The sequence below is a fragment of the Chelonia mydas genome, chromosome 11 (genome assembly GCF_015237465.2).
Source record: "Chelonia mydas isolate rCheMyd1 chromosome 11, rCheMyd1.pri.v2, whole genome shotgun sequence".
Lineage (NCBI taxonomy): Eukaryota > Metazoa > Chordata > Testudines > Cheloniidae > Chelonia > Chelonia mydas.
Genome location: NC_051251.2, coordinates 68,080,079 through 68,095,831, shown reverse-complemented (window position 1 = coordinate 68,095,831; position 15,753 = coordinate 68,080,079). Strand labels below are relative to the sequence as shown.

The following is a 15,753-nucleotide window of genomic DNA, read 5'->3' as shown; positions in this document are numbered from 1 at the left end:
CTGCAAAGCAGTGGGGGGAGGGGCCTATGTGGCTGGATGTGCATGCTCTGCTAATCAACTGCACAGCACTTGACTCTCTCCTGAGCAGCTGCCTGACAGCGCAGCTTAGAGGGAACATAGGACAAGACGTGCTTTTCAAGATCCCTTGGAGCATGGTTTTATTAGCTGCTGCTGGAGGTTGTTTATTTCTGATCTTAAAGTCACAAAAAAACAACATGCCTTGGCCCTTCACTTCACTTCAGAGCTGGGCTCCCAGCAAGCAGCTACCACTCCCCAGCTCTGAAGGCAGCACTGCCACCAGCAGCAGCTCAGAACTAAGGGTAGCAGCACTGCAACCTTGCCTACAATAGCCTTGTGACCACCCCCACAATTACAACACTATGAAACTTCAGGTTCAAATAGCTGAAATCATGAAATTTACGATTTTTAAAATCCTATGACCGAAATTGACCAAAATGGACCATGAATTTGGTAGGGCCCTATTTATAATATTTGAAATATAAAAAAATGTTTTAATTTATAGGGGGGGTTGCACTCAGGTTTGCTGTGTGAAAGGGGTCACCAATAGAAAAGTTTGAGAACCACTGATCTAATTATTAAAGTCAGTGTAGTAATTTATAGGAATGACAAAAGGGAAGATACAAGTAGACTGCTAAACCTCAACTGTGAGATCTAACAGAGGCAAAGAAGATATTTACCATGCTCTGGTTACACAAACTTCATGTATCACACTGACCTCTACTTTAAGAAACCCTTCCAACTTGATATTTACATTAGTAATGTACAGCTAAGCGATAAATTACTGTAAATTAATTTAAAAATTAATCTGTTTTAAGGCTAAATACTGAAGTATTTGTCAAACTTATCAGGTGGGACAGGTTACTATAAGCAGTATGCATCTGAAGTTGATGATTCAGTTAGGCTAAATGCCCTACACTATAGTAGCACATAACAAACTTTCTGTTCAAAGTACAGCACAATCAGAAGTTAAACCCTCATTTCATTAAATGTCTCTTACTTTGCTGTAAGCATAATACAAGAATAATCAATACTTTAACCAAAACCTTAAAAATACCACTAGAACTCTGCTGATGTTTTACTACTCTATTGATGATCTACATACATACATTGTAACTAGCTGGCCATTCAAACCAATTTCATTTGTGGAGAGCGTACTCTTCAAAATACAAGGCCTCACACAAGTAGAAGCAGGTATTACTATAATTCAAACCCCCCCTTTTAAAAATCTGAAAATATATATATGTACTGTTACAAGTATCAACTACTGTTATATATGAGCTTCCCACAATGCAGAACAGATGTTTAAATCTTAACCTAAAATATATAATTTTCTTTTTTAGATTTCACAAAAATATTTCTATTGACTTTAGGCTTTTACATACATTTTTGGTACTGAACCTAAACTGATCAGACAATGACTCTTAAAGGAAAGCAAGTTTTGTGACATAAAATGTAAGGGCTCTCTCCAAGACGTGGCACGTGACAAACACTGGAGAGAAATCTCTCTCCATTTCTCAGTTTGTTTACTTTTGCTTATAGTCCGTTTCACTGTCTTCCATGCATAGTACAATGTTTTCCTGTTTGCACAGGTCTTTCACACAACAAAGAAGTGGAAAACATTTCAAAAATTGGAACATGATTCTACCATCACAAAAATTGGTTGGAATGGAGCCGCAAGGAACAATAACTGAGCGGTAGTTGTGGAAACTGAATCTACCATTAACTCTTCTTCAGAGTCAATTCCAAATTGATGAATCTTCTTTAAACAATTTAGAGCAATAACAAATGTGAAAAAAAAAAAAAACCACAAGTTAAACACGATTAAATTCAGTCATAAAAGCAGGGTTTTTTAACCAGTAAATTCTTCCTTCCCCACCATAAAAATTCCCCAATAGTATGGATATGAACACAAAGCATAATCTTGATTGACATATGCAGGAGCATGAAGCTCAGAACGGAGCCTGCAAAATTACTACATTCAGAACAAAATTACCTATGATGAGATTCTCTTCCATCCCCCTTTATTAGACCATATAGGGAAAGTGCATTTTGTTTTGTACCTCTTTTGATCCTGCCTGAGTTCAAGATATGTATCTTGACATTTATCTCCGCTTTCCATATCCCAGTTCCAGTAACAGAACACTGACACTGACATTTCCATTTTCATTCTTCTTACTAAAAACTGTATCAAGTCTATTATTCAAGGAAAATGGATGTTTTGCTCCCCCGGAGCTGTATAATTAAATTGTGGATTGGTATTACAAATGAAGAGAACTTGTAAAGTCTGAAAAAGATTTTGTCCAATTCTACCCATTTTTAATTAGAGTGAAAGATGTATACTTTACTCCTTCCTCTTCCAAATGCTTACCGGAAAGAGAATGTTGTCAAACCACACACTTAGTCTATATGCAATATAACAGTAGCCTATCGAATTATCAGAAAACTAGCAGCACTAAGTGAAATAAATCATGCAGGCTAACAATGCAAAGGAATGGAAGCCAGAAATCAATCTCTCTCTAATCCAGAAAAAAACAAAACAATATGCAACCTTGTACAAGTCACTTTACTTGTGCCACAGAGATGCACACATGAAAATTAGGTACAAATAAGGACTAAAATTAAAATTGGGCAATGTATCAGAGCAAATCTCTCCTTTGTAAGTTAAACACTAGAAAGTCTTGACAATACTTTCCTTTGGATTTCTTCCAACTCCTCTTACCATAACTAATTTATGTAGGTTTTACTGTATTTGTCGCATACTTTCATGTAATTCCATTTTCGTTTTCCATCATTAACTGTTGATCTTTAATTTACCCCAAAGCTCATCTTTCTTCACAAATAAGCACCATTTCACTGTAAGCTGATGTTATGAATCCATAAAAATATATTCCCTTTTCAGCATGCAATGCCTTATGTGACCATTTCAGAAATAGGCCTGTAGTGAACATAACGGATATATGAATTCATAATTTAACTTTTTTTCAATCCTTAGATGGACTATGCTTTGGAAATGTAAAGTATTTTTGTCTCTTTCAATCATACCCTTTGATCTTCTTGCTTACTATGGTTATGAGTAACAACAAGGATTACCGTAACTAAAAGATTAGAGTAAAAAACTAATTTCTCTGTTTTTCCCAGTTTATTCACATAGTGCATTTACCTGCACTTTCTCTTTCACTTCCCAGTTTTGGGAGTCTTTCACAAAGTAACAGAACAGACCAATAAATAAATAATCTGGTTGTAAAACCACAAAAATTATCAGGATGCCAATGGGGCAGGCACAGTACCTAGAACTATTAGCTCTGCTCTTTAAACATTTAACTAGATTTCAAGCTGCCAATATCTTCAACAGAATGAAATATACGAGACACATGATGAATAGTAAGATTTTATGTACTTAAAAAAAATGACAGGTTTCAGAGTAGCAGCCGTGTTAGTCTGTATTCGCAAAAAGAAAAGGAGTACTTGTGGCACCTTAGAGACTAACAAATTTATTTGAGCAGAAGCTTTTGTGAGCTACAGCTCACTTCATCGGATGCATTCAGTGGAAAATACAGTGGGGAGATTTATATACATAGAGAACATGAAACAATGGGTGTTACCACACACACTGGAACAAGAGAATGATCACTTAAGGTGAGCTATTACCGGGGGGGGGGAAGAGTGGGAGCGGGACCCTTTTGTAGTGATAATCAAGGTGGGCCATTTCCAGCAGTTGACAAGAATGTCTGAGGAACAGTGGGGGCTGTAGGGAGGGAATAAACATGGGGAAATAGTTTTACTCTGTGTAATGACCCACCCACTCCCAGTCTCTATTCAAGCCTAAATTAATTGTATCCAGTTTGCAAATTAACTCCAATTCAGCAGCCTCTCACTGGAGTCTGTTTTTGAAGTTTTTTTGTTGAAGAACTGCAACTCTTAGGTCTGTAATCGAGCGACCAGAGAGATCGAAGTGTTCTCCAACTGGTTTTTGAATGTTATAATTCTTGACGTCTGATTTGTGTCCATTTATTCCTTTACGTAGAGACTGTTCGGTTTGGCCAATGTACATGGCAGAGGGGCATATATCACATTTGTAGATGTGCAGGTGAACGAGCCTCTGATAGTGTGGATGATGTGATTAGGCGCTATGAATAGATATGTGGACAGAGTTGGCAACGGGCTTTGTTGCAAGGATAGGTTCCTGGGTTAGTGATTCTGTTGTATAGTTGCTGGTGAGTATTTGCTTCAGGTTGGGGGGCTGTCGGTAAGCAAGGACTGGCCTGTCTCCCAAGATCTGTGAGAGTGATGGGTCGTCCCTCAGGATAGGTTGTAGATCCTTGATGATGCGTTGGAGAGGTTTTAGTTGGGGGCTGAAGGTGATGGCTAGTGGCGTTCTGTTTTTTTTCTTTGTTGGGCCTGTCCTGTAGTAGATGACTTCTGACTACTCTTCTGGCTCTGTCAATCTGTTTCTTCACTTCAGCAGGTGGGCACTGTAGTTGTAAGAATGCTTGATAGAGATCTTGTAGGTGTTTGTCTCTGTCTGAGGGGTTGGAGCAAATGTGGTTGTATCGTAGAGCTTGGCTGTAGACAACGGATCGTGTGGTGTGGTCTGGATGAAAGTTGGAGGCATGTACGTAGGAATAGCGGTCAGTAGGTTTCTGGTATAGGGTGGTGTTTATGTGACCATCGCTTATTAACACCATAGTGTCCAGGAAGTGGATCTCTTGTGTGGACTAGTCCAGGCTGAGGTTGATGGTGGGATGGAAATTGTTGAAAAACAGACTCCAACAAGAGACTGCTGAATTGGAATTAATTTGCAAACTGGATACAATTAACTTAGGCTTGAACAGAGACTGGGAGTGGATGGGTCATTACACAAAGTAGAACTATTTCCCCATGTTTATTCCCCCCCTACAGCCCCCACTGTTCCTCAGACATTCTTGTCAACTGCTGGAAATGGCCCACCTTGATTATCACTACAAAAGGTTCCCGTTCCCACTCCCCCCCACCCCCCCCGCTCTCCTGCTGGTAACACCCATTGTTTCATGTTCTCTATGTACATAAATCTCCCCACTGTATTTTCCACTGAATGCATCCGATGAAGTGAGCCGTAGTCTCTAAGGTGCCACAAGTACTCCTTTACTTTTTGCAAAAAAAATGCAGCTGAATAAAGTGCGGCTATGATCCCATAAGCATACACATTATACTTTTATCACTGACACTTTGTCATGTAATTTTTTTAATAAATTTTACTTTATTATAAAATTTAATTCTCATAGTATTTTTGCTTGCAGTGCCCTGGCCTCTTTCAGTCATCCAAGAACAATCTGTCTTTGGCCCAGTCCTGTGAGGCACTGACCATCTTGAACAATCAGGCACTATCAGCAGTCATGACTCACGCAAAGGCTGGTCTTCAAAGAATGAAAATATGGTAACTCCAAAAAGTGAATTCTCTCTTTCAGCTGAAGTTGATGGCTTTCAAAAACCTGAACAGGAAAAGTTATAAATGCCATGTTTCCAGTCTCTGAAAACTAGCCAGTGCCCACAGTATGTCAGTCTCAAGGAACAGACGGGGAGAACAGCACACAGGGAGCTAAGTAGAAGGTGCAAGAGTATGTTGCCTGGTCTACACTACAAAGTTAGATCGACATAAGCTGCTTTACGTAGACCTAGCTATGCACGTCTCTACACTTAAATGTCTCCCACCGATATAAGTGACCCATTTCAACGACATAGTAACACCACCTCTCTTTGCGGCACAGAGACATGGTTAATGTACAGAGGTCAACACACCGTGAGTGTAGACACTGCATTACTTACATCAACCCTAACAGTCCTCCAGCAGCTGTCCCACAATGCCCGACACTGTCCAATGCCTTTTTTTTTTTTGGTTGTCCAGCTTGGTGAGCACACCTCTATCTGCTCTCCAGTGCTAAAGTGAGTTAGTGGATGGGATTGCAGAGCCATTGGCCATTATCTTTGAAAACTCATGGTGATCAGGAGAGGTCCCAGACAACAAGGAAAAGGCTAATGTAGTGCCCATCTTTAAAAAAGGGAAGGAGGAGGATCCTGGGAACTACAGGCCAGTTAGCATCACCTCAGTCCCTGGAAAAATCATGGAGCAGGTGCTCAAGGAACCAATTCTGAAGCACTTAGAGGAGAGGAAAGTGATCAGGAACAGTCAGCATGGATTCACCAAGGGAAAGTCATGCCTGACTAATCTAATTGCCTTCTATGACGAGATAACTGGCTCTGTGGATGAGGGGAAAGCAGTGGACGTGTTGTTCCTTGACTTTAGCAAAGCTTCTGACACGGTCTCCCACAGTATTCTTGCCAATAAGTTAAAGTAGTATGGGCTGAAGGAATGGACGATAAGGTGGATAGAAAGCTGGCTAGATTGTCGGGCACAACGGGTAGTGATCAATGGCTCCATGTCTAGTTGGCAGCCGGTATAAAGTGGAGTGTCCCAAGGGTCGGTCCTCGGGCTGGTTTTGTTCAATATCTTCATTAATGATCTGGAGGATTGTATGGATTGCACCCTCAACAAGTTTGAAGATGACACTAAACTGGGAGGAGAGGTAGATACGCTGGAGGGTAGGGATAGGATACAGAGGGACCTAGACAAATTAGAGGATTGGGCCAAAAGAAATCTGATCAGGTTCAACAAGGACAAGTGCAGAGTCTTGCACATAGGACGGAAGAATCCCATGCACCACTACAGACTAGGGACCGAATGGCTCGGCAGCAGTGCTGCAGAAAAGGACCTAGGGGTTACAGTGGACGAGAAGCTGGATATGAGTCAACAGTGTGCTCTTGTTGCCAAGAAGGCCAATGGCATTTTGGGATGTATAAGTAGGGGCATTGCCAGCAGATTGAGGGACGTGATCGTTCCCCTCTATTCAACATTGGTGAGGCCTCATCTGGAGTACTGTTTCCAGTTTTGGGCCGACACTACAAGAAGAATGTGGCAAAATTGGAAAACGTCCAGCCGAGGGCAACAAAAATGATTAGGGGACTGGAACACATGAGTTATGAGGAGAGGCTGAGGGAACTGGGATTGTTTAGTCTGAGGAAGAGAAGAATGAGGGGGGATTTGATAGCTGCTTTCAACTACCTGAAAGGGAGTTCCAAAGAGGATGGCTCTAGACTGTTCTCAGTGGTAGCAGATGACAGAACGAGGAGTAATAGTCTGAAGTTGCAGTGTGGGAGGTTTAGGTTGGATATTAGGAAAAACTTTTTCACTAGGAGGGTTGTGAAACACTGGAATGCATTACCGAGGGAGGTGGTGGAGTCTCCTTCATTAGATATTTTTAAGGTCAGGCTTGACAAAGCCCTGGCTGGGATGATTTAGTTGGGGATTGGTCCTGCTTTGAGCAGGGGGTTGGACTAGATGACCTCCTGAGGTCCCTTCCAACCCTGATATTCTGTGATTCTATGACCCTATCACCACCCACACATGGCTGTGGATACCTCCAAGGAGCCAGAGTCACAGACTACTCCTGAGAACAACAAGGAGGTGGTAGTGGCGGATGAGGAGAAAAGGGAGGATTATAAAGGACAGGACCTGTGTTTGACTCTATCACAGTTTTACCAGTCCTGCCAGTTGAGCACGAGTGAGCCCCATGTAGGGGAAGGAACCTTGGGTAAGCGTGTAGACAAATTTTCCATGACAGAAACGGCATCCCCAATTAGCAGGACGCAGCTTTTGACTTTTCATTAATTTTCTCGTACTAGAAGAAGTAGCAGTACAACGAGACACAGTTGCTATCTGCTTTTCATTCACCTATAGAGTTAGGCAGGACAGGCTATGTGGAACAGTTTATGCGCACATGTCTCTTCCTTGAATTCTGAGAGATCGTGATGAAACTTCCATGGAGGTACATTGCAATCCTCTCCCAAAGGTTTCTAGGGATGGCAGCCTTATTTCTTCCTCTGCGGCAGGACACTTTCCCACACCAGGAGGCAATAAATGCAGCAGGCACCACTGTAGTACACAGCTAGAACAGAGGTGGGCAAACTACGGTCTTCAGGCCACATCTGGCCCACGGGACCCTCCTGCCCAGCCCCTGAGCTTCCAGCCACTCCCCCGCTGTTCCCCCTCCTCCGCAGTCTCAGCTCACTGCATCGCCAATGCAATGCTCTCGGCGGCGGGGCTGCAAGCTCTTGCCAGGCAGCGCACTCTTGGCGGGCAGCACAGCTGCAGAGCTGCGGCCTGACCCGGTGCTCTGTGCTGCGCAGCGGTGTGGCTGGCTCTAGCCAGGCAGCACGGCTGCTTGTCCTGGTGCTCTGGGCGGCATGGCTGTAGTGCTGCCAGCCACCAGTGCTCAAGGCAGCGCGGAGGGAGCAGGGGAGGTTGGATAGGGAGCAGGGGAGTTCCGGGTGGTGGTCAGGGGTGTGGATAGAGATTGGGGCAGTCAGAGGGCAGGGAACTGGTGGGTTGAATGGGGTCAGAGGTCCTGGGGGGGCAGTCAGGAAGGAGAGGGGGAGCTGAATGGGGCAGCAGGTGGCAGGCAGGGGTTCCAGGGGCAGTCTACACTAAGTGTAAACAACATTTTAAAAAGCACTTAATTAAAACATTCCAGATAGCGTGGCTTTCAAATGATCATCTTTTTTCTAGTCTGGATAAGGTCTTAATGAGTTTGAAGACAGCATACGAATGAGGTAGTAACCTTAACATCTAATAACTTAAATATCACCACTGATTATTTTCGCAGAAATATTCTTATCAGCTAGGTAGTTGTTCTTGGATGCACTGGTCGATTATCGGAGGTTAAGATGGCTATGTCCCAATCTACATCCGATGGTCAAAATGGCATCTGGGTTATTTGTGACAGCTGGCTGATAGCTAGATATTTTTTAGGCTGCAGTGTGATTAGTATGCTAATGATATCCAGTTCCATTTCTTTCACCAAACACAAATTCTACTGTTTCATTCCTTCCCCAAAGCCTGGCCAAAATAGACACCTACATGAAAATGAACTGGCTGTGATTATCGTGTCAAGACTGAAGTGATATCTTGTTGAAAGTGTCAAACATCTAAGTAGAATGGGCTGAGACTATCTGCACCAATTAAAGGAATGCCCACCTAGCACCAAAATACTTCACAGTCTGGGTATCCTGTTGGAGTCATCACTACTCCTGGATTTTGAGGCCTTGTGTGCACTACAGAACATAGCTGTTGCTGACATTTCTTGTCAGTAACAGGTAACATATACAGTTAAATTGTGTTTAATACTAGTTCAGCTACATGTACCTAGGGGTTACAGTGGACGAAAAGCTGGATATGAGTCAACAGTGTGCCCTTGTTGCCAAGACGGCTAACGGCATTTTGGGCTGTATAAGTAGGGGCACTGCCAGGAGATCGAGGGACGTGATCATTCCCCTCTGTTCGACATTGGTGAGGCTTCATCGGGAGTACTGTGACCAGTTTTGGGCCCCACACTACAAGAAGGATGTGGAAAAATTGGAAAACGTCCAGCCGAGGACAACAAAAATGATTAGGGGACTGGAACAAATGACTAATGAGGAGAGGCTGAAGGAACTGGGATTGTTTAGTCTGGAGAAGAGAAGAATGAGGGGGGATTTGATAGCTGCTTTCAACTACCTGAAAGGGGGTTCCAAAGAGGATGGATCTAGACTGTTCTCAGTGGTACGAGATGATAGAACAAGGAGTAATGGTCTCAAGTTGCAGTGTGGGAGGTTTAGGTTGAATATTAGGAAAAGCTTTTTCACTAGGAGGGTGGTGAAGCACTGGAATGCGTTACCTAGGGAGGTGGTGGAATCTCCTTCCTTTGAGGTTTTTAAGGTCAGGCTGGACAAAGCCCTGGCTGGGATGATTTAGTTGGGGATTGATCCTGCTTTGAGCAGGGGGTTGGACTAGATGACCTCCTGAAGTCCCTTCCAACCCTGATATTCTATGATTCTATGTATAGACAAGGAAAAATCGTGCTGAATATTGCTTGTTCCAGCCTATCTACACTCATAGCTAAATCATGTTTTAGCACCAGTTCAACATCACCCCTTGCTGACACTCATTGGGAACTGGCAGTATTTATTTCTTGCACTGTAGACAACACCTTAAGTAAAGAACAATTGGATCACTACCTTTAATGTACACAATTCCCAGGAGACTGATCACTCCTTCCTGACATACTGTGCAACAGTCATCCATAAATGGAAAACCTCCAGGCTAAATAAATTAAGGTAATTGTTTCTACTTAGGGCTCCCCATAAAATTCAAGCTTTGGCTTGTGCAGAATGCAGCTGCCTGAAGTTGAGTACAGGGTGAGTCATTATTGTCCCCTCTAAAATAGAAAGAGTTTTGAAGAATGTCTCACCATTGTTCACATGGTTCAGCTGAACTGTTGTTTGCAATGTTAGAAGCCCTAGTGTATACAGGCTTTTGGCTGCCAACACAGTTTATCAGTTCCCTGTCAATTAAAATTTGCTCCCTGCAGGTCTAAGCAACACGGTGCGAAAACTACATCAGGAGCTGAAACCCCATCTACACTAGGGCTCATAACACTGACAACACCCGTTCAGCTGAATTAATGTTAACAGTGGGAAACTTTCCAGAAATGTACCTAGTTTAGACAAGACCTGTGCAATTAATGTGCTAGTGAGTTATCTTTTAAGACTCAAATTTTCCAGGACCCAGTTACCTGAAACTCCCTCTCCACCTGTACCCACAGCAACAGTTAAATCAGCTTATTTGTTCTGATGTCAGTTCCCTTGATGGCCAGCAGGCCCATCCCCTAGAATTTCTCCCTCTGGACCAGTTTAACTCTGGTCATGACATAAGGCTCATTTTATTTAATAATTGGTTGCTGTGGTTGAGATTTGTCTGCTTGTTGCTTTCAGTTCTAATTTTAATTGCCAGTTTGGGAATTTGTAACTTGTATAACATTTAGTCTACTAAAGTTTGTTAGTGATGGTTACAGCAACGGCTATATCTTTATATCACTTTCCCACTGAGTGCAGGAGGAAGAATTTGAATATATATGTCTACATTTTTGTAATTAAAGAACATTGTTGCCATTATTAAGGGTACTATGAAAATTCATCTGATAGAAAATGAAAGATGTTTAAATATTTTGTATTATAAGCAGTGATTAGAACGTACTTTACACCAGTGGTTCTTAAAGCCAGTCCACCGCTTGTTCAGGGAAGCGACGTGGGCCAAGGGACGTGCTGGCCCCCTTCCCGCAGCCCCCATTGGCCTGGAGCAGCAGTTCACCGCTCCAGGCCAATGGGGGCTGCGGGAAGTGGTGTCGGTCAAGGGATGTGCTGGCTGCCCTTCCCGCAGCCCCCATTGGTCTGGAGCGGCAAACCGCGGCCAGTGGGAGCCGCGATCAGCTGAACCTGGAGGTAAACAAACCGGTCCTGCCCCCCAGGGGCTTTCCCTGGACAAGTGGCGGACCGGTTTTGAGAACCACTGCTTTACACTACATCACCATTTTCCTTTAACACACAGGGCACATATAACCATGCTTAAAGCTAAACTGCAAATCAAATCATAAATCCATTCTTTAACTGTTTCAGCTAGAAGCTCTTGGCAAGCTTTTTGAGAGACCTAAACAGTGAAGTCACAAGCATCTGTAACTTGAATCAAAATCTTCCCCCTACATGGCTACACAAATGAAGGAAGATAAGATGTGAGGAGAATCTGAATGTGGCTTACAGGAGGATGCAAAATCTACAACAAATCTATTCCCTGCTGTAAAAAGAAAAGGAGTACTTGTGGCACCTTAGAGACTAACCAATTTATTTGAGCATGAGCTTTCGTGAGCTACAGTGAGCTGTAGCTCACGAAAGCTCATGCTCAAATAAATTGGTTAGTCTCTAAGGTGCCACAAGTACTCCTTTTCTTTTTGCGAATACAGACTAACACGGCTGTTACTCTGATTCCCTGCTGTGTGACAGAATCTAAGTTTTCATTTTAAAACACAGGTTTCTAGCACTATGGCTGGGAAGTAACATGACCAACACAAAATGAACACAAACGGATGCGTTGAGGTCAGTTTCAAGTAATCCTGAACTACACTAGGGCTGAGAAATATGAACTGTTGCATTTGAAAAGACCACGGAACTTCACTATGACAACTTACAGGTCAACATTGACAATTTCATTGCTAATCGTTTTTAGCAAAAACATCAACCTAACCAGTTTATCCATTATTATATGCAGTGGAACACCTGGGGTAGCGAAAAGCTGTGTAGTGTTGCAAGGATGGGAAAAAGGGAAGTTAAGCTACATCCCACCCTCAAAATGCCAAGTGCTTTGAGATTTTAAATGCAATATCCTGTACCACATAAGATCTGGCAGCAAGAAAATTGCATAATTTTAATATAAAAATGCTATACTGATTTTATTATTCATTTTCATATTTAGTTCACTGGCCACTGCCTTTTTTCCCATTTACACAGAATTGCTGCAAAATTTGTAGTCTGCCGCAGCAGAAATCTGCAGAAACTAGGGGATCTTCCCACAGACTGATATCCAGCTCGCTGCAGTCTACAAAAGCCCTTCTATAAGAGATCAGTAAGATGTGCTGCTGAAATTTTTTTTTTTTAAATCCACATTTCTTACCCACAACTTTCCGTTAACCCAAAATAGGCAGTAGCATTATCATCTGTTGAACGGGCTATTTCTTTTTCATTTCAAAAATATTAACGTTCAAAGATTTCATTTAATCATAGTTCAGACGTCACTGAGAATTACCTCCATCCGTCACTTACTTTCAGAACTTGCTTTCCTGTCACAGCCAGTTACCTATATTTCTGTTAACAGAAATATTTTCCAGTCTAATCAACTTGATCTTCTTGTCCAGTTTATTCAGTAATACTAATGTCACCATATAATCACAATTGATTATTTGATGACTGCGATGTCAAACACTGGACTTTAGCACTAAATAATATAAAAGAATGTTCTATTTACAGATTATTATTATTTTTTGCATTACTTGCACCTATATGGCTACTAGTAACACAAAGTTTGAACTCAACACTGCAGTGGCTGAATCTCAGATCTGGAGATTACTGCTTATATAATATATAGCGCACAGTAATATGCGTCCAAATCACGGTAATAGTAGTATTAATACGTAGCTCTTATATAGCACTTTTCATCAGTAGATCTCAAAGTGCCTAAAATCTTTAATTGTTGTATGCTTGTCTCTCTCACCAACAGAAGTTGGTCCAATAAAAGATATTACCTCACCCATCTTGTCTCTCACGATCTTTAATGTATTTAACTTCACAACACCCTTGTGACGTAAGGAACCCCTTTTAAAAACATTGATGTAAACTCTTGCGTACAGCATTTAGTATTGTTAGTTGATGAACTAACTATATTTAATGGGACAGCAAATCTTTTAAACATAAGGATCAATTACCTTTAACAAGCAATTTATCTCTAATAGACACTCTCCGAGTAGAATCAGAAGCTGGGTTGGATGTACGAGGCCCTTTGACACCATCATCCCGCTTCAGTTTGCTTGCCAATGTTAGCATTACGGCTATCTTCAACCTAGAACGCAGGCATCAAAATAAGATTAGTCACTACAGTTCAAAGTGCCAGATAAAGTCACAAAATAGTCAAAAGTTGGGACCAAGTGTAGAGCCAAGTGGTATCCATGGTATCCTACTGACAGCTTGTCTACACTTGAAAAGCTACAGCAGCATAGCTGCACGGTTGTAGTGCTTCAGTGTAGATGTTACCTATACTGACGAGACGGGTTCTCCTGTCAGTGTATAGTTAACCCACCTCCCCGAGAGATGGTAGCTAGGTGACGGAAGAACTGTTCCATTGACGTAGCACAATCTACACAGAGACTTAGGTCGGCCTCACTACGGTGCTCAGGACAACTTGAGACAATTTAAGGTGTAAATACTAAGGCCTTGTCTACACTGCCACTTTACAGCACTGCAACTTTCTCACTCAGGGGTGTGAAAAAACAAACCTGTGTGGTTGCGGCACAGTGCTGGACGAGCGCTCTCCCAGTGCTCTAAAAAACCCACCTCAACAAGGGACGTGGCTCCCAGCGCTGAGGCACTGTTTACACTGGCAGGGGAGTGTTTTTTCACACCCCTGAGCAAGAAAGTTGCAGCGCTGTTAATTGCCGGTGTAGACAAGCCCTTAGAAGGTAGGCTGACATAGCTACGTTGGGCAGGGGTGTGGAGGGAACAAACACAACACACCCCTGCATGACGTAACTATGCTGACCTCACCCACTGTATAGCTTCAGCTATGACGATGGAAGAATGCTTCCATTGGTCTGGCTACCATTGCTCAGGGAAGTGGTGTTCCTATACTGTTGGAAAACCCCTTCTGTCATGCCAGGTGTATCGATACTATAGCTACGGCTACAGCTATTCTGGCATGGTCTCCACAGCATAGACAAACCTTAAGCATCTGGTTAGATACAGAGGCCCAGGTACAGCTCCTAAGATAAGAAGTGATCATTTTGTTACATCAGTCTTCCCCTAAAGGAATTAGTGAAGATTTCTGTGATACATCACTATGGGCCTCTATTGTATAAAGGCATACAAAGGTCAATGCTTGAAAATTACAAAAACAAAACCTAATCAATATGCCAAATAGCTAGAAGGCACTTATGCAAGACCACTGGTAGTTCTAGAGAAAATTGCGCTTTGGTAGGCCAGGACCAAAGAAGCCTGGGGAAACTGCACGCTGTAAGATTTTTGTCTTCACTGGAGGAAAAAGGATGTGCTCTTATATTAGTAACTTTACTTAGATTATCTCAAGGTAAAATTCTAGTGAAGGCAAAGCAGTTTGCCATTTCATACAAGTTAGCAAATTGAGTTAAAACTAGAAAAACAGGAAGAGGCATAGTTAAGTAGGGCCTTAAAGATATTCCTAAGAATCATGAACTTATAGTGAAGAAGGGTGAGCCACTTGAGGGATTCATTGGCTAGGTAATGTGGTCAGAACAAAAATAGAGCCAACGTAGTTATCAAGGAGGCCAGTAAGGCAATATTAATCATAACATAACATGAGGGACTTGACGAGAGATTATGCTGTGTAGACTTCAGCTCTGTACCTGTATGCTCCATTCTTGTGGACAAGCAGTGAAGTAAAATTTGCCAAATTGCTGCACCAGCGATTTCACTTTCTTACCACATCCATTTATACTACATAACAGACAGCCAGGGAAAAATTTTAGGCCTCTAAATCTAGATAGTGCACATGTAAAAGCAGTTATTTTCCAAAATTCTGGGCAGACAGTAGCATGGATCCAGGCTATGATTTATATGCCAAATTTTAGAAACTCAAAATGCCATTGCATTAATTAGGTAATGAAGAGACACAAAAAGGGAAATGAAGGCATTAAACTGGAACAAAACGGAAATGTTGAAAAGCACAAAACATAGCAAAGAACTGAATAATAAAGTTACACACAATCACAAATCATATTTGTGGAATATTATACTGATAAAAAATGCAAAGAGCTTGAATGCACTTGGTGTAGTAGCCTCTAAATCTGGTCCTGAAATATCCACTTACCTAGGGGAAATATAAATCTTGCTTGGCAAAGTGAGCCAAGCTAGGATGGGAAACCACCAATTCCTCCTCTCTGGAGGAAGGAGAAAGGGCCAGAGAGCAGCCCAGGGAAGAGGAGCGGAAGAACAAGGAACGAATGGCACAGGCATTACTACTCTTACAAGGAGTGAGAGCGAAGAAAGAAGAAGCTGGAGCACCTACTACTTTCCCCAGAGGGATGGGGG

General features: G+C 42.2%; 1 protein-coding gene across 4 annotated transcripts in view; it reads right to left on the bottom strand.

The window, feature by feature from the left end:
- Positions 1-15,753, bottom strand: part of UBE2F (ubiquitin conjugating enzyme E2 F (putative)) — a 127,845-nt gene that overhangs the window by 108,536 nt on the left and 3,556 nt on the right. For all 4 annotated transcript variants that reach the window (XM_043524947.1, XM_037912005.1, XM_043524946.1 and 1 more), the window contains exon 2: positions 13,401-13,534. In XM_043524947.1, coding sequence (XP_043380882.1) covers positions 13,401-13,518 — 118 coding nt within the window. In that variant the 5' untranslated portion in view covers positions 13,519-13,534. The remainder of the gene's footprint in view (positions 1-13,400; positions 13,535-15,753) is intronic.